General features: G+C 43.2%; 2 protein-coding genes across 2 annotated transcripts; both read right to left on the reverse strand.

Annotated features, from left to right (window-relative positions):
• Positions 1 to 988: 988 nt before the first annotated feature.
• Positions 989 to 12,019, reverse strand: map7a (microtubule-associated protein 7a; the record flags this gene model as incomplete). The annotated part of the gene is made up of 15 exons (XM_080545851.1): positions 989 to 1,032; positions 1,522 to 1,750; positions 2,255 to 2,305; positions 2,869 to 2,970; positions 3,676 to 3,775; positions 4,126 to 4,291; positions 4,410 to 4,648; positions 5,015 to 5,133; positions 5,304 to 5,470; positions 5,771 to 5,887; positions 6,655 to 6,757; positions 10,407 to 10,570; positions 10,705 to 10,779; positions 11,401 to 11,508; positions 12,010 to 12,019. The coding sequence occupies 15 exons, from the start codon at positions 12,017 to 12,019 to the stop codon at positions 989 to 991; spliced, it is 1,794 nt and encodes a 597-aa protein (XP_080401977.1).
• A 1,898-nt stretch (positions 12,020 to 13,917) lies between these two features.
• LOC308158567 (pre-mRNA-splicing regulator WTAP-like) lies at positions 13,918 to 21,072 on the reverse strand. The gene is made up of 8 exons (XM_080532211.1): positions 20,922 to 21,072; positions 20,364 to 20,406; positions 20,192 to 20,247; positions 19,407 to 19,465; positions 18,991 to 19,118; positions 18,410 to 18,588; positions 16,847 to 17,001; positions 13,918 to 14,838 (listed from the first exon to the last, which is right to left on the reverse strand). The coding sequence occupies exons 2-8, from the start codon at positions 20,388 to 20,390 to the stop codon at positions 14,297 to 14,299; spliced, it is 1,146 nt and encodes a 381-aa protein (XP_080388337.1). The 5' UTR covers positions 20,391 to 20,406; positions 20,922 to 21,072; the 3' UTR covers positions 13,918 to 14,296.
• Positions 21,073 to 24,853: the final 3,781 nt, after the last annotated feature.

Here is a 24,853-nt window from a genome sequence, read left to right on the forward strand (position 1 = left end):
TTTTCAGGGCAGGGGGTTCTTTTTATGAAGGCATCCATGTTGAACTAATGAACTGTAAAAAGGACAACACACTCTAGTCTAGTGTATACGATTTAATCAATCAAGGTGTATTATATTTAACGTTTTCATACAGGTTAACGGCTTTTACAGTATTGACAATACTTTATTTTATACAGGAGTGGACAGTGAGGATACAAGTGATAATCATGCCACTGATCAAACATATAATAGTGCAAGGATGTTATTTTTGTATACTTTTATGTTTTAATAAATTGGCTTTGTACAGACTCATTTGTTTCCTAAATTATTGCACACAGAAATGTGAGAAATAAAGAAATGGCAAAGTACTTTGCAAGTGGTCAACAACAAGTGACTATTGTACTGTAAAACAAGAACCACAAAAGAATGTCACTTTTTTGGAACCTAGGTCCATAGCAGCTAGGTTCTAGCAAAATATAGCTAGATTACATTTCACAAAAATAGGGAAAGTAAGACAGAAAGTGGAGTTCTTTTTAACTAAAAAACGTAACTCTTTAGTTCTGAAACAAGCACAAGTGCACAGTCACAACTACCATAATCCATAATGGTATACCTGTATACCTGGACCTGTATAATGTTTACCTGTGGAAGGAAAAGTGTTCAGATAGCAGCATTGTCAGGAATAAGCTTAGGTAAGCGCATGTCTTAAGACACCAGCTGAGATTGTGAAATGGTCAGCCAAAACAGTTTAAGTTTAAAGAGATAAAATGCATCTTTCTACACTGTATATGCCATCATACTAAACTCACTTATAACTTAGCTACAGCTGAGGCAGTCCTCAATTGTCATTGCAATAAGACTGAGCAAATGTATCCCTTGTCTGTCTAGTGCTGCAGATATCACATGCCTCTGTCTGGATAGAGAAATGTGATGATAATATGTTGTCTTTCTCCATGAAAGCATGGATACATTTATGAAAGCATCCAGAGAATATGAGTGCGTGTTGTTGTCACATGCTCAAAGTGCAGGGCAGGAAAATGGCTGCGGTCATTTCTGTGTGGCAGAAGGGAATCACAGCTGTGGAAACGTCTCGGACGGTTTCGTCTCCCCCTCTGTTCAACGTTCAGATGACTTCTGAAGAGGATGTGATGTGGTGGACAGACAAAAGGAGGGGAAAAGAAAATGAGATGAAGTACATGTTCACAGTACTGTTCACTGTTCAGGCACTTTAGCTTTGCATTCAGCACACCGTGACGTTAGAATTATAAGGTTCTATCTCAATTTTGGGTCAAAATTGAGTTTTCTTTACATAATCTGATTCACTAGGTGTTTATTAATGCCTGTGTGGTGTTATTTTTAAAATGTTGACATTTATTTAGTTAGCAATTCATAAAATACAAAGGTTCCATCTCCAACATAATGGAATGTAAAAACATTGACGCTCAATATCTCTGAACTGCCCTAAACGGAGATTCTAGAACCTTATAATTCTAAGCTCACGACATTCATTGTGGGTGGTATCTGTGGATGACCCAGTCTCACCTGCTCGGTGATGGGTCTGGATCTCCTCCATGCCTGTGAGAGTTCTCAGGGACCTGCGCTCTTTGAAGGCCACCACAGGCACCATGTCCTCCGCCCCTGTCATGCTCAGCTTAGACGGCTTGCTCCCCGCTGGCAGCTTCATCATCTCTTCAGAAGTGCCGTTCTGGACCGGCTGCGTGTTTTCCTTTGGTTGGGGTTCCTTCTCAGAGGTTCCGTTTTGGACAGGTTTCTGTATGACCAAATTTAATAAAAAAAAAATTGGGGGGGGGTTGCTACAGGGTTCCTACAAGTTTCAACAAGTCAAATTTAAGACCTTTTTAGACCTTTTTTTAGACCTCTTTGAATATAATTTTTGACCTATTCGCGACACCATATTAGTTGAAACTTGTAGGAACCCTGTTTATAATAATATGATAGCTTTTTGTCATCCTCGAGGTGATGAAATTAGGGATTTCACTGCCATACAGACAAAAAAGGAAGAGAATTGAATTGAATTTTTGGTTTTACAAAAGAAGAAGAATTTAAAAAATTTGGTTCCAGCTTGATTAATGTCCGCGTAAACAGATGTGGTCGGACTGATTTCCTTGCATTTTTAGACCGAATAACTGAAATGTAAGACCTTTTTAGGCCTTGTAAATTGGATTGCTGGATTTGAGACTTGAAGGCTTTTTAAGACCAGCGCGGGAACTCTGAAACAAAGCCAAAGTGCTTGAGGACAATGTCCTCTTCTTACCTTGTCAGCAGGCTCGGTCCTCCTGGTCCTCCTCATGATCTCCTCCAGCCGCTGGAAACAATGAAATCTCTGTGAGAAGCGTTATGCTTTGGTTTCAAAACAATGTAATTGAGTTATTTTCATCATAACCGCCTTGCACTGCACAGAGAGCCCCTAATTCTACACCACGAAGTCCCCAAAGACACTCTTAACAATATCAAGCTAAACATTCAGTTAAACGTTAAAAGTGTTAGGCATGTTACTCACTTCTGAAATTTGACGTTATTCTCCACCTTCCTGCACCTTACTAGTGTTAACATTTTCTACCTCCCCCCCCTCCAGGTAATACCTTTTTAGACCCTTTTTTTTTTTTAGACCTCCTTGAATAGAATTGTATACCTATTCGCGACAGCATATGATAGACAGAAAAAAAAGGAAGCGAATTGGCATTTTTTGGGTTCCAGCCTGATTAATTTCCGCGTAAATAGATGTGGTAGGTTAATCTCATTTTTAATACCTAGCACCTAATTTTTAGACCGAATAACTGAAATTTGGGATATTTTTAGGCCTTGTGCGCTTGCTGGATTTTAGACTTTTAGGCTTTTTAATACCAGAGTGGGAACCCAGCCCCTCACCTTCCTCCTCTCCTGGCGTGCTGCCTCCTCCTTCTGGAAGAGCTTCTCCCTCTCTTGTTTCAGCTGCTCCTCCTTCTCCTGCTGACGCGCCTGCTCCTCTCTCTGGGGAGGAACGCTGCGTTACTGAGACTCACAGAGAAATATTACATCAGGGTTCCTACAAGTTTCAACAAGTCAAATTTAAGACCTTTTTAGACCTCTTTGATTAGAATTTTTGACCTATTGGCGACACCATATGATAGCTTTTTGTCATCCTCCAGGTGATGAAATTAGGTATTTCACTGCCATACAGACAAAAAAGGAAGCGAATTGTCATTTTTTGGGATTCCAGCTTGGTTAATTTCCGCGTAAATAAATGTGGTCGGACTGATTTCCTTGCAGGACAAGCTAATCTAATTTTTTAGACCTAATAATAACTGAAACGTGTGCCCTTTTTAGGCCTTAGAAATCGGATTGCTGGGTTTTAGACTTTAAGGCTTTTTAAGACCAGCGCGGGAACCCTGTAAATGGACAATCCAAAAAGGTGAAAGCCCTGTGCAGCTTCTTCAAGGTGATGATTCCAGCAGAAGTGCCTCAGTATGATATCCCAAAATAGCGCAGATAAATCACACACTTCAAGAATGAACAATATTCAATTTAAAAAATCAAGATTTATATCTAAGGTCGTTCATGGTCATTCAACTGTGCTATTTCTGGATATTAAATGGACAGTGATGGTCTCGAGGGCCTCGTCACCTGTTTCTGGAGGAGTGCAGCCTCCTCCATGTCCTTGCGGGCCCTCTCTGCCTCTACCAGTTGGTGCTCCTCTTCCTCCCTCCTCTTCCTCTCCTCTACCAGACGCTGGGCTGCGGCCTCCTGCCGTGCCTCCTCCTCTGCTCTCCTCCGCTCCGACTCTTCTCTGCCTCGTCTGTGACGCCACATACCACAATAACAACATGGAAACGTAATAGTGATTTATTGTTATTTAATGGTAAATGGACTGCACTTATATAGCGCCTTATTCCAAAGCTCTTTACAATGGCCTCTCATTCACCAATTCACACACACATTCATTCACACACCAATGGCGGCAAGCTATTTGGGATTCAGTGTCATGCCCAAGGAGACCTCAACATGTAGACAGGAGGAGTCAGGGATCAAACCTACCTCCTGAGCCACAGCCTCTACCTCCTGAGACACAGCTGTCCCTCTAACAGTAGCTGAGGACCCCAATAAAATGAGGGAGGAGAACATTGTAATGCCCTCTCTCCTACATACCTCTGGACCTCCTCTCTCCGCAGGCGTTCCTCCTCCTCCCTCCCTCTCTGCAGACGGGCTTCCCTCCTTCTCTCAGCCAGGAGACGTGATGCCTCCTCTGGGTCTGTGGTGCCAGCTAAGGGCCTGTTCATGGCTCCAGGAGTGGAGGGGCCGATGTGGAGGGATCCTGATGATGGATAACAATAAATGTACTGTAGAACAATGTTAAATACACACACACACACACACACACACACACACAGAACAATAAAATAGCTAAAGGTATATGTGTGTTGTTATCGTACCTTGTACATTCTCGTCAGTTCTATATGTGGTTGTTGTCTGAGGTTCTGGAATGTTCAGGAATGGTTTGACTGACTTGTCCTCCTCCGTCTCCTCCTGGTACCATGCAGCAGATATCCTGGTCGGTCGAGCGTTACTAGGAGAGAGGGTGGGGCTGGATGATGCGGCCTCCTCCTCAGGGACTGTGGCAAGCTCCAACTGCTTTGGTGGGGAATGTCTGAAGACAGCTTTGCTATGGGTCCTGACGAGAAGGAGAGGACTTTTGACTTGTGTTCACTGTTTAGACCAGTAAAAAAAAAAAAAATCTGTTCACAGGACTTTTTAACAAACGTGACGTTAGAATTATAAGGTTCTATCTCCATTTTTGTCAGAATTTAGTTTTTTTACATAATTTGATCCATTAGGTGTTTATTAATGCCTGTGTGGTGTTATTTTTAAAATGTTGAAATTTTTTAGTTAGTAATTCATAAAATACAAAGGTTCCATCTCACAAAACATAATGGAATGTAAAAACTTTGACGCTCAATATCTCTGAACTACCCTAAACGGAGATAGAACCTTATCATTCTAAGCTCACAAATAGTTAAACAACAACGCAGTCACCTACCGTTCTGGTGAAGGTGCTGCTGCTCTGCTCTGAGGAGCGGTGGAGGCTGGTCTCACCCTCACCTCAGCAGGGGGCGTCTGAGGAGCTCTAGAGATCCAGATCTTCTGTCCTACTTTGATCTTGATCACAAATATCAACAGATATTTAAAGGTGATGATTACAACTCATCTATCCTGTTATTGTAGTAAACACTGGTACCTCTCAGTTATAGTATGACAACAACAACTGCCGTTAACAACACAGCCGTGGTAATGAGGAGGAAGTTGGAGGAAGTACATTAAGTAATTACCTGTGCCAGGTTGACGGTTGGGCAATTGGTCTTGTTTCTGCGACTGTGTGAGGCGACTGCCCTGTGGTTGTCTGTGCCAGGGCGGTGCTGGGGTTTGTGAGGAGGGGTGGTGGTGGTGGTGGCATTCATGGAGTGGCATGAAACTGAACGACGACAAACATGGACAACTGAACCAGAATAGTGTTATTGTTGTGTCATTGTTGTGGAGCAATGGAGGAGCGTAAGTGGGGGGGGGGAAGACAATGAAACCGCGTGTAGCAAGAAATGGTTAAGAGGAAGAGAGGGGAGAAAGCACAAAGTTAGTAGGCCCATTTCCTGTGATGAGTCAGGCATGAGTAGCCTACTGAGCTGTGTTCATATGTAAATGCCATGGTGGGTCAAAAATAAATGTATATGTATTTTGGTCACAATTGCTATAATCTAATTGTTTAGACATTTTATTCCGTTGGCCTTTTGAGAGTAGCTACCTTCTGCTCCTGACTGACAGCCTGCGCTCTTGCTCCTGGCCAGATAGGAGCATGTGGGAGTCAGCAGGCGACTAACCAAACTCTTCTCCCACAGACTCAGGGGTGAGCGGCGTGGAGCTGGCATGGGGCCAAGCACAGAGGGATTCAGTACGTCCAAACACATAGAAATAGAGAAAAGGTAAATTAGAGGCAAGCTAAGAAAGTTAGGGTTAAGGGGTGGCGCAGAGTGTTAAAACAAGCTTGGTGTTACAGGGGCTTAGAAAGGAAAACAAAGTTACAAACAGATCAAACGAATGGCAGAACTACCAGTATTTAACTACCAGTATTTAACCACCAGTATTTAACTATCAGTATTTAACTACCAGTATTTAACAACCAGTATTTAACCACCAGTATTTAACTACCAGTATTTACTACCAGTATTTAACCACCAGTATTTAACTACCAGTATTTAACTACCCGTGTTTAACTACCAGTATTTACTACCAGTATTTAACTACCAGTGTTTAACTACCAGTATTTAACCACCAGTATTTAACTATCAGTATTTAACTACCAGTATTTAACAACCAGTATTTAACCACCAGTATTTACTACCAGTATTTAACTACCAGTATTTACTACCAGTATTTAACTACCAGTGTTTAACTACCAGTATTTACTACCAGTATTTAACCACCAGTGTTTAACTACCAGTATTTAACTACCAGTATTTAACTACCCGTGTTTAACTACCAGTATTTAACTACCAGTATTTAACTACCAGTATTTAACTATCAGTATTTAACCACCAGTATTTAACTATCAGTATTTAACTACCAGTATTTAACTAGCAGTATTTAACTACCAGTATTTAACCACCAGTATTTAACTACCAGTATTACCAGTGTTCTTGTTGAGTTTCCTTCCTCTGGGGGTCTGGCTGAGCCTCTGCTGGGCTCTCTTGCTCTTCTCCAGGGTCCTGCGCACCGCAGACTCATATCGCTCCTTCATCCCAACAATGAATGAATGAATGAATGAATGAATGAATGAATGGTCTTTATTGTCATTGCTATAGTACAGGTACCAAACAACGAAATTTGGGAGGGGTGGCTCCCCTGGTGCTAGGAAAGAAAAAAAAACTAAAAAAACAAGAAGGGAAAGGAGCTGGTTTACATAAATAAAAGCTATGTACACTATCCACTATACTATACTGTACAGATAAGACGACTAGGGTTGTCATATTGCACATAGTGTTATTGCACATTCAGTTAAAGTGTCGCAGTTTGCAGGCTTGAAATGTACACATTTGTGCCTCAGCACTACACCTGATTTTTTCAATCCAGCAGCTGCCATCAATCCGTCCAATCCAGCAGCTGCCATCAATCCGTCCAGACTGTCCAGGGCCCAGAACCTAGGTCTTTGCTGTGTTCACAATAACCAGTCAGATAACCAGTCAGATAACCAGTCAGATAACCAGTCAGATAACCAGTCAGTGATAACCAGTCAGACAACCAGTCAGACAACCAGTCAGACAACCAGTCAGACAACCAGTCAGACAACCAGTCAGATAACCAGTCAGACAACCAGTCAGACAACCAGTCAGATAACCAGTCAGATAACCAGTCAGACAACCAGTCAGATAACCAGTCAGATAACCAGTCAGACAACCAGTCAGATAACCAGTCAGACAACCAGTCAGACAACCAGTCAGACAACCAGTCAGATAACCAGTCAGACAACCAGTCAGACAACCAGTCAGACAACCAGTCAGACAACCAGTCAGATAACCAGTCAGATAACCAGTCAGATAACCAGTCAGATAACCAGTCAGATAACCAGTCAGACAACCAGTCAGATAAGCAGTAATAATGAGTGTAATAGCAGACTAATCTACCTATTCTGTCATGCGCACTGTATGTCCTTTACGGGATTCCGTACCTTGAAGTTTACGAGTAAAGTCACACTTACCTTGAGTCTGTGTCTGTGTCCTTATTAAGAATATTACAGTGGCGACGAGTTGATGATATCGTAAAAACATTACAATTCTTGAAAAGAAAAAAAACTTGAACTTGAAAACTGACCAAGTGAACTAGAAGAAATAAGGAACCTGCGCCGTTTTTGTCAAGAAGTGAGTGCGGCTAGCAACAAGTCAGCAAGCAACGTTGCCGCGGCATAGCGATGAAGTCATGGCTTTGATGGGCTCTGCTGCCCTCTGTTGGCGAAAGTGAACACTACTGAATATTCAGGTAAAATCGTTTCTACAAGGCAATATATACATTTTTTTTAAAGAAAAAAAATGACTACTATTGGAAAAGTACCTGACTTTGATTCAACAAAGGAGGATTTTGAGTCTTATCTGGAACGTTTTGAGAGTTGGCTGGCTGCAAATGAAATAGAAAATGTGAAGAAAGCAAATGTGTTTATCATTGTTTTGGGCCCAACTGAATATAGGCTGCTGAAAAGTCTTGCAGAGCCAAAGAAATGTGTGGAACTGTTGCTGAGCTTACTAAAGCACTATCAGACCATTTCAAGCCTAAGCCCATTATAATTGCTGAACGCTTCAGATTCTATAAGCGTCACCAGAACCAAGGTGAAGCACTGGCAGACTACATCCTGGCCTTAAAACGGTTAGCTAGTTCATGTGAGTTTGGCCAGTTTCTGAATGATGCTCTCCGAGATCAGTTTGTGTGTGGTCTCACAGGTGAAGCCTATCACAGACGGCTTTTGACAGAAAAGGATCTGACATTCAAGAAAGCCTGTGATATTGCCCTGGGACTCGAGCTTGCCCACAAGGACACCATGGAGCTGTCGGAGCACTCAGAACGCCAGAAGGTTCACAAGGTACATGACTCAAGAAGTGCAAGACGTGCACCCAAAACGCAGTATGCATCGGACAAAGCAAAGCAAGGTTGTTATCGGTGTGGAAGAGATAATCACTGACCCAGTGACTGTAGGTTCATTAATGAGAAATGCCACAACTGTGGGAAGACAGGTCACGTGCAGAGGGTGTGTAAAAGTGCAAAACACACAGGAAGAACTCACAATGTGTCAGAGGAAGAGGAGGAAGGTGAAATTGAGACAGTTGAACTATTCAACATGTACACCGCTGAAGGACACAAAGAGGGAATATATGTACAAATTGAGTTAGCTGGAAAACCAGTGAGTATGCAGTTGGACACAGGTGCTTCAGTTACCATAGTTCCGGAACATATCTACAGAGAACATCTGAAACAGTGCCCTCTCCAACCAGCTGCCGTCCGTCTCTCATCTTACACGGGGGACAGGATTCCTGTGTTAGGCCAGATACAGGTACCGGTCAAGTATGAAGGAAGAGAGTGGATGTTACCACTCCTCATAGTAAAAGGCGACAAGACAGCCTTACTTGGCCGCAACTGGCTGAAACAGATAAAGCTGAACTGGGCAGAGTCTCAAAAGTGGATAGGAGCGACTGGGCTGCCCCTATTGTCGTGGTTCCCAAGAAAGACCGCAGTGATATGCGGAGACTACAAGGTCACAATAAACCAGAGTATTCAGAAGGAAGAATACCCACTGCCAAACGTCGAGGATCTGTTTGCCACCCTAGCCGGGGGTAAGGTTTTCAGTAAGCTTGACCTGTCGTTTGCTTATCAACAGCTGATGCTAGACTCAGAATCGGAACAGTATCTAGTCGTCAACACCCACAAGGGGCTATACAAGTACCATCGTCTAGCCTATGGAATCTCAACAGCCCTGCGATATTCCAGAAAACAATGGACCAGATCTTACATGGCATAGACAAAGTGGTTTGTTTCCTGGATGACATTCTAGTGACAGCCCCCACATTGGAAAAACACATGGCTGTACTGGACAAGGTGATGAGCAAACTGGAAGAATGTGGCGTGAGAGTGAAACCGTCGAAATGTGAGTTCCTCAAAGACTCAGTGGAGTATCTTGGATACAAGATCGATAGCCAAGGTCAGTACCCAACAAACAGCAAAGTGGAGGCCATTGTCAGTGCACCAGCACCCACTAATGTCTCTGAGCTAAGATCATTTTTGGGTCTCCTTAACTACTATGGCAAGTTTGTAGCAAACCTGTCAACGATTCTGCACCCCCTTCACCAACTACTGCAGACTGATACCAAATGGACATGGTCCTCACAATGTGAAGAGGCTTTTCAGACCTGCAGACAGCGCCTACTACAGAGCAAGTGGCTCGCGCACTACGACCCTGAGAAGAAGTTGAGACTGGCGTGTGATGCTTCTCCGTATGGAGTTGGGGCCGTCATATCACATGTCCTACCCTCAGGCGAAGAACATCCAATTGCTTTCGCCTCACGAACCCTCACACCCAGTGAGCAAAATTATGCTCAAATTGAAAAAGAGGCTTTGAGCATAATCTATGGAGTGAAGAAATTTCACAAGTATCTGTATGGAAGAAAATTCCAGTTGCTGACAGATCACAAGCCTCTCCTGGTCATTCTAGGACCTAAATCAGCTGTAGAGAAGGAACTAGAACGCCTGGAGAAGAATGGCATCATCTATCTTGTTTCTGAAATTACTTTCTTTTCTTTCCTGTCAAGCAGGAAAAGCTGTAAGGCATATTGATGCATGCACAAAACTGATACCTGAAATCGGCCGATTTATGCTAAAAACCAAAAGGGTCACAAACTCACCATCTCCTCCTTGAGCCTCTGCTTTCTCTTCTCCTCCACGGCCGTGCGCCTCCTCTCCTCCTTCTCCCTCTGTTCCAGGAGTCTCCTCTTGCGTTCCTCCAGCTGCTTCTCATAGTAGAGCCTGGCGTGCTCCGCCCGCTCCAACTGACCAAGCCCTCGGGAAACTGTCAACAAACTGTTAGATTTAGTCACCAAAACACCCACATGAATCAAGTAGCTCAAAACAGTGTGACGTCATAAGTGACCGACACTGAATGGGGGTCATAGGTCATGGATCATAGTGTAGTGAGTGACATACCCAGCAGTTTCTCCTGCTGCTCCCTGCGCTCGCGCACTACCTTCAGTCTCTCATCAACATTGAGTGAAGGCGGCCCTGGAGGAGGAGTCAAACAGTACGCACTGTTTCATTAGGATGTAAACACTTGTAGCAAGCAATCATGGAAAGGACTACAGGGAAAAAGTGCGTTGTAGAATAAACAGGGTTCCTACAAGTTTCAACAAGTCAAATTTAAGACCTTTTTAGACCTTTTTTTAGACCACTTTGAATATAATTTTTTGACCTATTCGCGACACCATGTGATAGCTTTTTGTCATCCTCGAGGTGATGAAATTAGGGATTTCACTGCCATACAGACAAAAAAGGAAGCGAATTGGCATTTTTTGGGGTCCCAGCTTGATTAATTTCCGCGTAAATAGATGTGGCCGGACTGATTTCCTTGCAGACCTAGCACCTAATTTTTAGACCGAATAACTCCAATTTGAGACCTTTTTAGGCCTTGTAAATTAGGTTGTTGTATTTTAGACTTTACAACTTTTTAAGACCAGCGCGGGAACCCTGCACAAAGGGTGTCATGAACATGACTAAGAATGCCAGCAAAACAAACCCCATGACAGCAGCCCCCTTAAAGGACAACTAGGCCCTCAGGTGGAGAGAGAGAGAGAGAGAGAGAGAGAGAGAGAGAGAGAGAGAGAGAGAGAGAGAGCTGATTCAGACCTGCTATGTTCCCGGCCTTGTTGATGTTGCTGATCTGGGCTGGCTTCTTCGTGGAAGAAGGGACTGTTCTCCTCTTCTCTGAATTTGGCTTCACGTCATTGGCTGCATCTGAAATGAAAGAAAAATGATGATCATTTGATGAGTGACCGGTATACTGCTGTTAAAAATGTCCTGTCTGACATTAATAATTTTAATAATTTTGCCATTTAGCAGACGCTTTTAATCCAAAGCGATTTACAATTACGAATTACAGGGACATTCCCCCTGGAGTAACTGAGGACTAAGTGCCTTACTCAAGGGCACACTAGTAGTGGTGTGGTTTCAGGCGGGATTTGAACTCACAACCTTCCGATCACAAGTCCAACTCACTATCCACTAGACCACCACATTAAAACCTTTCAGCATGAGGAGGACAGACATCAGCCCTGTCAGAAGAAAAGTTGCTGGTTGTTCTGTGTCCAGACTCTGGGCCTGAGTGTACACAGGCCCTTATGCTAATTGTTATGTGTTATGAAGCATGCTAGCTTTAGGTAGGGGTTCAGCTGCACATAAAAGACCTATTATGATGTATAAGTGCCTGTGAGGGAGGGAGAGATGTCAGCACCTGACCTGTCTGCATGGAGACGACCAAAACAAACATGACAAAACAGCAAATGAAGAGAGGGATAGAAACACAGAAATGATTCGCAGAAAGGTAAAATAATTGTATTTGATTATGCAAATAGAGGAATTGGTATGTAGTTGTTGATAAAAGAGGTATGATGAACACATGCTCTCTCATAATAATGGTAACAGCGCCTGTAAGAAGAAAACTATCTCTGTTAAGACGTTATGTTATGCAAGTAGTTTAGTCTCTGTTAACATGTTATGTTATGCAAGTAGTGTAGTCTCTGTTAACATGTTATGTTATGTAAGTAGTGTAGTCTCTGTTAACATGTTATGTTATGTAAGTAGTGGCCATCAATGTCTCCTGCTGAATCAGACCTATCACCATCACTCAGGTTTATCATAGCAATGATAGGGTAGGGTCATGTCAACTGATTTTTGTTTAGTTACACAATGGCAATAAAGGATATGAGGCATATACTCACAAATATGAGGTTGTTCAAATCTCTATGAAGTCAGATTATATGATTATGACACATCTGTCATAATCATGCCTAAATCGTCCAGGAATGACTGATGCTATAGCAGAGAGGACCTACTGCTATAACCATTCCTGTGGCCTAGATTCATAGAGCATACCCCCACAGGGAGAGGCTGCCTCTGGTTCAGATAGCCTGTCTATAAATGTCTATAAAAAGCAACGCTACCGACCTCCCTGTCTCCTGGATCCGCTCCCCTTCCTCTGGTTGTCTTTGTTGACAGTAGTTAGCCCCTGTGTTGTTGTTGTTGTTGCTGTCCTGCTGGGGGTCTCTCTCTGGTTCTTCTGCACAGCCATGCTAGGCACTAAAAGCCTGGCGCACTTAGTGGCACAGAACACAACCCTCCTCCTCCTCCTTTTGTGCTTCTAGTTCAAGAAAACCTCTTCGTCCTGGTCCTCTGTAGTCACAGCACTGCTCTCACCGACCGCCTCTCGCTGCTTGCTGCCTGCTTGCTCATCTGTGCATTTCAGCCCAGAAAGAGAAAAAGCCCTGTGGGGTAAAACTGAGAGAGCAGCTGACTTCTCTACGGTGCCACCCTGGTTGTATCATGCATCCAGTAGAGAGGAGAGAGCAGAACACAATGTTACACACAACCAGAGGAGAAGACGCACCTTCCGAGCCTGACAGAGAGGAACATTGTACATTAGAGCTCCATCTCCTTCGCTCAGTCGCAGCTGAAACGGGTTACTTCCCTTTTAAACGTCCTCGCAGGCCCTTGAGTGCTGCTCTCCTTTGCTGCCAGTCACCTCACTGCAGTCCTGTCACTTTAAACCCCCCCCCCACCACACTCCATGCTGGATGCAACAAAAAAAAGAAGAAAAAAAACAGGGCAGGCAAAACAGGCAGTCAGTCTTGTGAATGGTTGCCAGGAGACAGCGGTATTGTACAGTATTCAACAGAATGAAATGATGAACATTAACCCGCTCTGATGCACTCACTGTCCTCAATAGAGATATGAGGCAGGCAAGGATGGATATTTTTTACCCACAATGCTCCTCTTTGGGTGACTCAGTAACATGACCACAAGATGGAGGTGTTTCCTTATGGCTAGCGGGCTTAAATCACAGACATTTTCTCTCCCCTCTTGATATCTCTGGCTGGAATTTTCCTTATTACATTTAACATTGTATTACATTATTAGTCAGCATTAACCTCGTCACAAGTGTCTATCAACTATTGTGGTCAAGCCAGACACGTAAGACACCCGCCACCTGTGAGAAGATATTCATATTCACAGTTTGAAACTATCAGCTGAGCTGCACAAGTGGTCTTTTGCAAAAACACAAATAAGCAACACTATCTAATATCTACGACAGATTTCCAATACAAAGTAAGATCGTGACATTTAAAAAAAAAAAACTTTATTGTCTCGGACAAACACGTACAAATTCAGCATACCACATTTTTTTGTAAACTGCGCACCTATCTTCACAATAAATGGGAAATCATAATCAAGTTCAGAACCAAAAATAAGCAGCACTTGACAACTTGTTACACTAAAACAATTAAAACAATGACATTGCTTGGGTTGTTATCATATCATACAGTCATATGTGACAAACCTAGACAATGTACTCACTGTATCATAGAAAAATCTATAAGAATGTATATGTTATCACTGAATATGATCCTATTCAGTGACATGTTCTCTATATGGGGAATACGTAACAAGTCCACTGTATCCTACACACCATTTGGGCATGACTGCTATCCATACATGTCTTTAGGGTTAGGGGGGTTCTCAACTGAGCCTAAACTGAAACATTCAACCCGTTCTGGGCATGGCATGCACCCCCCCCAGTTCTCCTGCTGCCCTTCCCACTCAGGGTCCTGTCCTCCTGCAGATCTTGGTTTGAGTCTGTGTCAACGGAGTGTTGTGTAAGGGACGTCTCACTACCTGTGGGGGAGTCTACGGTTTCATAGCCCTCGCTAAGCTGGTTCATGTCCACAGAGTGGTTGGAGTTGGAGAGTTTGGTGTCTGCCTCAGTGGAGGGGGAGGGTAAGGACTCCTGCTCTACGATGTCTGTCTCTTTAGAGGGGCCGTGGACTGCTGCTGCTGTCCTATGAATGGGGCTTGTGTTGCCTGGCCCGTTGACGTTGACCACCATCCCCCTCTCGCAGTCTCTGTTGGACACAGGCGCTGTGTGGCTCTGTGCGGGGGGGGCGCTGCTGCTCGGGACTGAGGACTGAGACAGCTGCTGGCGGGCTTCCCTCAGCTGCTGCTGGAGGACCAGGATGGTGCTCTGCATGCCCTCCACCTCCTCGTCCAGTTGGATGATGAAGTCATTCAACTCTGTTCAAACCAAAATGGTAAAATGGTTAAACGGACTGCACTTATTTAGCTGCCTTATTCCAAAGTGGCTGTACAACGGCCTCTCATTCACACATATATTCACACACCAATGGCGGCCAAGCTACCATGCAAGGCGCCGGCCTGCTCATTGGGAGCAATTTGGGGTTCAGTGTCTTGCCCAAGGACACCTCGACACGTGGCCAGCGGGGATTGAACCGCCGACCTTGCTATCATTAGATGCCGGCTCTACCTCCTGAGCCACAGACACCCATAGACAGGGGTGCACATAACTGGTGCGCCAGTGCGCATGCGTCGCCAAAATGCATGCTGCGCGGCAGATCAGCCGCATGAACGCGCTCTGGCACACCAACAGCTGGGAGAGGAATTTACTTCCTCAAAATCCAACTGCTGACTGCTGACTGCTGCATCACTGCAAGCCCCACTAAGTAACTATTTGCCGTCCCCTCAGCCGAAGGCCCGACGAGTAATCCATCACAACAGTCGACCGACGACGACCACGGCGACTCCCCTCACGAAAACATTCGGAAAGTATCGTAACTCGTACTTTCATTCCGCGTATCGCACGGTTATCACGTCGCCACGTGAAAATTCAGTCCCGAACGACTCGTCGCTAAAAGGGACACGTTTCTTTTCTCTGAAGCTTTCAAATGTTCAGACGTTTGTTTTACAGCTTCATTATCGCACCTCGACCCCTGACCCAGGGAATATGGTTGGGAATTCTATTAGAAGAAAAAAAAAGACTTTGTTGCACAATCAAAATAATGAGCTATTTAAAGTGATAGCCTACAACATCCTCTACCATGGTTGAAATTGAGGACAGTGATAACAGCAGTCAAGAGAGCAGTGATGATGATGATGATTAAGCTTGTAGCATAAATAAATGCTTAGGCTGTAACTTTTTGTTGAAAAGTTGATTTCAGTGTTTACAGAACAGAGCAGTGCTTAAAGAGATGTCAGTTGATTTCATTGTGTTTAAAGAACAGACATTCAGTTAGTGCTTAAAGAGATGTCAGTTGATTTCATTGTGTTTAAAGGAGTCTGACAGACTTTCATGCTTAAAGAGCAGTCATTTGATTTTGCATTTGTTTCTTTTGTTCTGCACACAATAATTTGTTCGTTCATCTTTATTTATGAATAAATGTCGTTTTGCTAATATAAGTTATCCATGTATCCCTTTTTTTATCCATCCTGTGGGACTGGTCGTGACTCGCGAGCTCGGGGAGCACCAAGCAGCATCCCTAGGTGCTCCTCTGAGCACTGGCCCCAAAAAGTGATGTGCACCCCTGCCCATAGAGCATATCATGACAGCAGTGTATTGGTTTGTAAACACAGTAATCGACATACATATCTTACTGTACATACATATCTTACTGTACATACATATCTTACTGTACATACATATCTTACTGTACATCAAATCTGTTTCAAAACAGGAAAGGTAGAACAACAAAAGTTGGTAACTTCATCTGTATGATGAAAGTGTTTGGAGAGCCTAAAGCCTAAAGCCCAATTTATACTTCTGCGTAAAATCTACGGCGTAGCCTACGCCATAGCCTGCGTAGGCCCAGAGCCTACGCCGTAGGCTCACGCGCACCTCTCCAAAAATGTAACTACGCGGCAGTGCCTACGCAGACCGTAAGCACTGTGATTGGTCCGCTTGGTAGCACATGATTCCGAGGCCTCGTAGGCCAAAATGCAGAAGCCATGACAGAAATGTCATTTACTTTTTCTGTAATTACTTATTAATAAAGATTCGAAAAATTATGATAACCTGATCTCATTATCTTAGTTTAATGTCATTTCAATGCATTATAGACATTTTCTTTACAACAAGCATAACAAAAAAATCTCTATTATACCGCTATGAGTACACCGACCAACGCGACGCAGACCGACCAACGCGACGCAGACCGACCAACGCAGAACTATAAATTGGGAGAGCCCTTGTAAATTCGACGCAGAAGTATAAATTGGGCTTAATCCTCACCATCCTGGCTGCTCTTCAGCTCCTCGCTGTACTTCTTCTGCAGGGCCAGCTCTGCCTCCAGCTGGGCGATGCGGCCCTGGGAGATCTGCCTGCCCAGCTCCTGGTTCTCCTGGATCAACATCCTGCACTTGGCCATCAGCTTCTTTCCCGTCTGGCTGCAAAAGGTAAGCAGCACGTTGGACATCAAATAATACATGCTACATGATGAGTCACAGCAGCCACACTGGCTGGTGACCGAAGGAGAGCGTTCTGGCTTATAGCAGCAGTGCCTAACCCTGTCATCTCCCTGTCCTGAACCCACCAGCGATTGTTTTAATCCATGCAGGGCATTTGAGTTTAGTCAGCATTTTCTGGTTTTCAAGACAAAATGTTCTTACATATTTCTAAAAATAAAAATAAAGATTTTTAGACATTGATAGGAAAAGGCAGTTAAAGATCCCAAAACAGTTAGTTACTGTAGCATGGCTAGGAAACAGCTCAGGAATATGACCCATGCTATCACAAGCAATAAGTACTGTACAGTATTAATTATTATGTATAATTCCCATCAATCATCCTGTACAATACTTACTGCTTATGATAGCATATTAGTCATTTCAGGCAACCTACATTTTCTTTGTACTTTGCCCCAATATGGAATTATGTATTGAAATGGTATGTAATACAATCTTGAATAAACACAATAACACATTGTGGAAACTTCACTGTTATAACTGATTTGAATTTGAAACACCTGAATTTGCATCATCTGATACAGTACCTTACGATTTTCACATTAAAAGCTAGAAACCATTGAACATTAGACTCTTATACTGTAGAACAAGGCTTTTAAAATGCCCATGGTAACCAAACTCAATTGGAAAACGTTACATATGGCACACTGCTGTAAACTGAGGAGCAAAAAAAAAAAAAAGTAGCAATATTTACTTTAGCAATGAATAACAGAAACAGTCATACCTGGACAACGCTCATATTACTGAACAGATGACTCCTGTGTCAGGTCAACTTCAAGCAACCCCAGGGTCACTACAGAGACCAATGTCAATGTCTTTAGTGTTAACCAGAGTCTCTGGGCCTGTTAGGAGCTCCTCCATTTCAACTTTAACCTCAACATCTACATTCTATGTGGAATGGGGGGGGGGGGGGGGTTTGATTTAGGAGAAAGCAAGCTGTAGATTCTAGACCTAGCAGGTCATCCTCAATGACTAAACACTGTAACAACATCCAGATCAAACCACACAACAGTATAGCAATGTTCCTAAAGGGGGGGATGACTTTGAAGGTTGAAAGTGACCATCTCTTCTGAGCAGTCCCGATTCCTTCATGTGCTTTAACGGGGGTCAGAGCTGAAATCAGTTCACCTGACAGAGAGTCTATGACAGGTAACAAGTGCAGGGGAAGTGGGGGCTGACCAGGTAAGGATATCTGTCTGATGATCTGTCTCTCTTACAGTCAGTTTTGAGTTTGCATTGAATTTCCTGCCTTCCCCCACCATTTTGCATTCTTGCAGAGGAGAGTAGTCTGGCAAAGTCTTGGCTGGAGGATTATTTGGGTTTGCTTTACCTATCAGGTGTAAATTTCCAGGCACTGAGTTCATTTTGGGCTTGCTCCAGATTGTTTTTACTCTCTTCCAGTTCACTCTTCACTTTCAGGAAAAACAGGTTGATGGCCGGGTCCACCATGGATGATCTCAGCTGGGCCACGTTGGGTTGCTGGACTTGCTTGAGATACTGGATCTGGGTCTGTGAAAATAATACAAAAATGATGTCAATACTATGTTGTGTGTCACAATACAGTACTCAACAGGGGGTGCTGTGCTGAGATGAGTCTGAAATGTGTTAACTTGTCACAAAATGTACTCATCACAGTGAATGAAATAGCAATACTATTTCAAAATAGGCAGTGGTCTTTTTTTAATGTGTGTTTTTTTTATGCTGTGTTTTTATGCTGTCTTTATGCCGTTTTATGCTGTGTGATGATTTGTTTTATTTCATTTTATGTTTCCATCGAAGACCACTTTGGAAATAAGTGTTTTAAATAATGCTTTCAAGTGCTATCCTCTGGACATTACTTGGTGTCATGATGCGTAAATGATCCTATGTAAATTCCTAATAAAAATCAAATCAAATCAAAAAAATACTCACAGTGCATTCTTGCATTTCCTGCTCTTTGGTAGCCAGCCTCATGACCAGGATGTTCTCCCTGCGTGCCGCCTCCTGTTGTTGCTGTTTCAGTTTCTCCTCAGACTCCCTCAGGTTAGTCACGTCATTTGCTGAGGAGTCCAAAGCATACATTTCAAACAACTTCTGACACTACTGCACTATTCACTATTCAGTGAGAAACATTGTTGTTAAGCATGCCTGCAGGTTAAACCATAGGCAATATTCTGAGGGTCACAACACTAGATTTTCAGATCTAGTATGCAGATCTTCAAGAGAGTGTTTAGTCATGCATGCGTCATGTGTGTACACTTGAGTGGTAGGCATAGAGGCTAAGTACTGTTATTTATGTACCATTATGTTTACTATAGTAGTAGGCCTACAGAACATCTTATACTTACAATCTAAACCTGAGTATTTAGTCTCAAGCATCTGGATATAAGCTTCCTCCCGTTTCCACCTGAGGAAGAAAGTGGATTTACAACTTCCTGTACAAAGCAGACCAAGGACTATCAATGTCACCTCCGCACGATAAAGTAGTCAGAAAAACCTTATGTACTACAGTAAGCTGCTATCAGCCAGGCATAACATGATATGTCAACAAGCACAGTGTTAGGCCTATCCCACCAACTATGCATGTCACTTATATTGGTTGGATTCAGTAATGGCACTACACAGTACCCTTATACACTGTATGGCACTACACAGTACCCTTATACACTGGAACACCTTACAGAACACCCTCAAACTCACCGCCCTCACCTCACTCACTGCTTTCAAACAAATCCTGCATCGAACCATAGTCGATCAATGCACCTGCTGATCACCGTCTCTCACCCATCCCATACCCATCACTGCCTCATTTTAAGTACCCCTGCTCCACTACCCCCGCTATCACTCACCTCCGCTCTTCCTCACCCCTACCTCCTCCTTCTCTATCCCCTCTCTCTGACTGTTAGTATTTTAATGCATCTGTATTTGCCAGTGTTTTATTGTTGTAAATTATTTAACCTTGTTTTATTTCTAGCTTCCCCCCCCCCAAAGAGCCATTGCTTTTTTTGGTCAGGCTGCATTTGTAAATAATAATTTGTTCTTACATGTTTGCCTGGTTAAATAAAGGTTAAATAAAAAATAATAAAAAATAGTACTACACAGTACCCGTATACACTGTATAGAAGCTAAATACCTTTCACAGAGTTCCTCCCTGGTCAGAGTCTTCACATCAGATTCACTAAGACGAGCCTGGATGAGCACGAGAGATATACAGTAGGTCAACATGTTCTTGTGGTTTTAACGAAGCAACGGTTTGCAACATCACATTGATCAGCCAAAATTCTTCTGAATGATTCTCAACTCACCTTTTTCGGCAACGGTTCCTCAGTCATTCTGAAATCTGGATGGCTAGGGAAATTAAAGTCAGAGCTGGGTTAACTGGGTCTGACTAATGCCTGGAACGAATACATTTCATGTTCAACGTGAATGTTGTATGTCACTTGTATCCATTCCTTAATAATCTTATTCTATAGTTAACTATAAGCCAAATAGAACTAATATTGATCTTTTAAACGTGACACTTCGTTTGAGTGTGACAACGTTTCAAGGACCAGCAACGTTCCAGGATATCATCCCCAGCAATTAGACTGACCCCCCACCCCCCAGTATGCTAGTAGGCAGTAGACTGACCCCCACTAAGACAGGGACTGGTCTCAGACTGGTCTGCGTCCAGCATCATGTGATCACAGCCAGTCTGATATTGTCGAGATGAACGTAAAACCATGTTTCGCAAAACAACATGTTGATTCTAATGTAGCGTCCTAGCTAGCCACTTAGTCGAGCCTAGAAGGAACGTTTAGCTACATTAGCATGGCTATCGCTAGCTACGTAGCATTGGCGAGGAACTCGCTCTCGCTACTCACCTTCAGGCTCTTAAAGAGAACAATTGACTCCCAATCAAATTAGAGCAACATCTGACAGTTGGGCATAAGGCAGTGGTCTGTGTGTCAGTGTGATCATCCAAGCTACGACGCTTTAGCGAGCAGCTCAGAGCGATGGTTTCTTCTTCTGGAAGGAGGAGGGTCCAGCTGCGGCCGCAGGCGTTCTTCTTCTTCATCTTCTTTTCAATTTGAATGGCGGGTTGCGACCAACTTGAGGCGCATTACCGCCACCTACCGGACTGTGTTTGGACGGTATATTTGACAGGGAAAACTAGAAAGAAATGAAAGAAATAAACAAAATTGGGGGGGGGAGAGAGACGATTGCATTTCCTAATAAACTCTCCACAGTAAACCTCAATTTAGCCCTATGAATTGCTGACCTCAGCCGCCCTCTCTGCTCCTCGTACTCCTCCTCACACTCCAGTAACACATGCTGCTGCACCGATTCTGGGTTATTCCAGTAATCACACATTCCATTTGAATGTTTCCCTATCTTGTATACTAGTCTGCTGTTGAGTCTGTCCTTAGCCGGGAAATTACTGTTTCTTCTTTCCCGGTTCCTGCCCATCCTACTTCCTATTCCAACTTACTTCTGAATGTTATACAAAATGATAAATGATCGGTGGTTCTTTTTTTTAAATTCCCTGCCTTATACTGAGGGAGATATACTGCAGCTCCTGTATGACCTGTCTCTGGGTCTTTTGACCCATCTGTTAAAATTAGAGCCTTGTCACTGCAGACCAAGCGCTTTCTATGTTCCCAGGCTGTGCATATTTAGACTTCTTTCGAAGTTCTTGTTGTATACCTAAATCTACCAGTGGATTTACAAATAACCAAGGTGGAATAATTGAATGTGGAACTACTGGACTATACTGTAATTTATCTAAATTATATCGTTTTGCTATTGTATTCCCTATCCATCCAAAACTCATTATAGTCAGTCTTATTATGCTCCCAACAATCTTGTATAATAGGCTTAGTGGGATGTGAACTGTTCTGACCTTGTAAATTAACCCAGTATGCTAACGTAAGTTTAATTCAGCGTATCCACAGTGGCTGTTCCCCAACTTCAACTTGTATTGCAGCTACTGGAGATGTTTTAAATGCTCCACTACATATCCTAAGTCCTTGAGTTTGCTGCACATCCAACTTTTTAAGATGACTTACTGCTGCTGACATATCCAACAGAAGAAGAAGAAGTTGCTACTAATATTGTAATAGGCTAGGTGCACGATCTCCACTACTTCCTGAAAGGCACCTGGCATGAACATATCCTGTCTCACTCTATTGGTTTAATTGATTAATCATCTGTGCACTGTTCCAACAGTTTACCGCACAGCTGATTAATCAATTAAACCAATAGAGTGAGACAGGATATGTTCATGCCAGGTGCCTTTCAGGAAGTAGTGAGATCGTGCACCTAGCCTAAGTCCTAAAAATATCGTCTTGTGATTTTGTTGTTGTTGTGAAAGTAGAGCTAAAAGCAAGCTATTGTGTCGTGATGCTCAGCTGTGATTATGTTTGCGTGCGTTTCAAATAGCGCTACGGCACCCTACACTGTAAAAAAAATAAGTTATTTCACAGAAATTTTACAGATTTCTTTTGTTTTTCTACATTAAATGTAAATGCCATAAAAATACAGTAAACTACTTTTATTAAAAATATTAACCATTAAATAAATGTTGTAATCTGTAAATTGATTTAATAATAAATTGCCTTTTTTTAACAGGATTTTTCTATTGCTTAATTGTCTTGAATGTTAAATTACATTGAATTCTATGTAAAAACACATAAAATACACATAATTTTACTGTATATAAAATGAAGGCATCTTGCTGTAAAACTTTAAATTGATTGTTAAATCATGTTAAAAAATTAAAATATATAATTAAAAAAAAAGTTAAAACCTTCTATTATTCTACCGATATTTTTTTTTTAAATACTGGTATTTGCTTAATTGTCTTGAATGTTAAATTACATTGAATTCCATATAAAAAGACATAAAATACACATAATTATACTGTATACATACTGTCTGTATGTATGTATGTATGTATACATCATGCATGCATTGTGTGTGTGTGCGGGAAGATGTCAGAATCAGTGTGTATGTTTGTATGTATGTATGTAGGCTATGTATCTATGTATGTATGATAACAAAGTGTCGTACTGGTGGCACCACGTGATCATTGCCAAATTCCACTCCACCCAAGAGGACATCTCCAACTCCACTCAGTCAATTGTTGTGCTAATTATTTAGGGATTTTAACATCTAGTCCTATTAAGAATCCTGATGTCTGGTGTCAAAACCAGTGACCGCTGCGAAAGGGCAGCTGACAACCTGGGAAAGACCTGGTGACGGCTTGAAGAGACAGCTGACAGGAGGGAACAGACCCTAACGGGGCTGGCATGGGTTAGCTACCCGTGTTGGCAGGAGCCTTTCACTACACAGTGACTTGGTTCCACCCAACTATGGCTACGAAAAGTTCAAAAGGAAAAACACCCCTAGAGTCTGTGAGAGCGGGGGCGGAAGATGACTCAACGGCGGATCACACTGTAACAGACCCTGGAACGGAAATGACAACGAATCAAATGATCAGCACGGTAGTTGACGGAGTAACAACACTGGCAGGACACAAGCTACAAAGCTGCATCTGTGGCTGGAAAAAGATAACATCAGAGAAGGGTCTCAAGATCCACCAGGGCAGGAAAAAGTGCCTAAGAGAGCTTAGCGAGGTGCCTCGCATTGACCACTACTTCCTCAGAGGTAGGGCAAATCAGTCGAGTGAAGCCCAGTGGCAGGATATTCACCACAGTCCACAGGGTATCAGAACCCCAGACGAAGCTCAACCAAGCACAGATCCATCAACGGACATGAGTCCAGAGCCTATCCAGCCACAGACAGCAGTAGAGAGGAAGATGAATGGACGGAAGCCTCAAATCTTGTGGCCTAAAGCCTGCCAGAAAAAGGAGTGGGAAAACACTGACACAGACCTTGTCCATCTTCTAGAAGGTCTGAAAGGGGGCGTGGAAAGAAAGCTGGACAAGATTGGAGAGATCATTTACAGCTATGGAGCAGAGAGATTTGGGGTGAAAAGTAAGAACCATGGGACACAGAAGGAACCATCAGCCCATCTCAAGTCCAGGAGACAACAAGAGATTGAAAGACTTGTGAAAGAAAGAAGGTGCCTGAGAAAACAGTGGAAGAAGGCCACAGAAGTGGAAAGGAAAGGACTTGAGGCACTACAGGCTGACATCAAGCAGCGTCTTGCAACACTGCGAAGAGCAGAATGCTTGAGAAAGCAACACAAGAAGAAAGAGCGAACGAGGACTGCCTTCTACAGAGATCCCTACAAGTTCGTCAAAGACCTCTTTGTCAAGGAGAAAACGGGTACCCTCAAAGTACCCATAAGGGAACTAGAGGAGCACCTGAGGAAGACCTACTCCGACAACCAGAGGCATGTGCCAGCCAGCATTCCGGATGACATGCCACCAATCCAACCACCTGAGCACCAGATGGAAACAAGGCCCCCTACATGGAGCGAAGTTGAGAGCACAGTAAAACGGGCAAGAACAGCCTCAGCCCCTGGGCCCAACGGCGTTCCATACAGGCTATATAAGAACAGTCCAGGCGTCTTGAAATACCTCTGGAAGCTAATGAAAGTGGCATGGGAAAAGGGAATCATACCAAAGGCATGGCGAAGGGCAGGAGGGATCCAGATTCCCAAAGAGAAGAATTCCTCAACCATCGACCAGTTCCGCCAGATCAGTCTACTGAATGTGGAAGGAAAGATTTTCTTCAGTGTTGTGGCCCAGAGGCTCTCAGTATTCTTGCAGAAGAACAACTTTGTCGACACCTCAGTGCAGAAGGCAGGGATAAGTGGATTCTCAGGATGCCTGGAACACACAAATGT

The sequence above is a fragment of the Nansenia antarctica genome (assembly GCF_963989245.1).
Source record: "Nansenia antarctica genome assembly, chromosome: 1".
NCBI classification, from domain to species: domain Eukaryota; kingdom Metazoa; phylum Chordata; class Actinopteri; order Argentiniformes; family Microstomatidae; genus Nansenia; species Nansenia antarctica.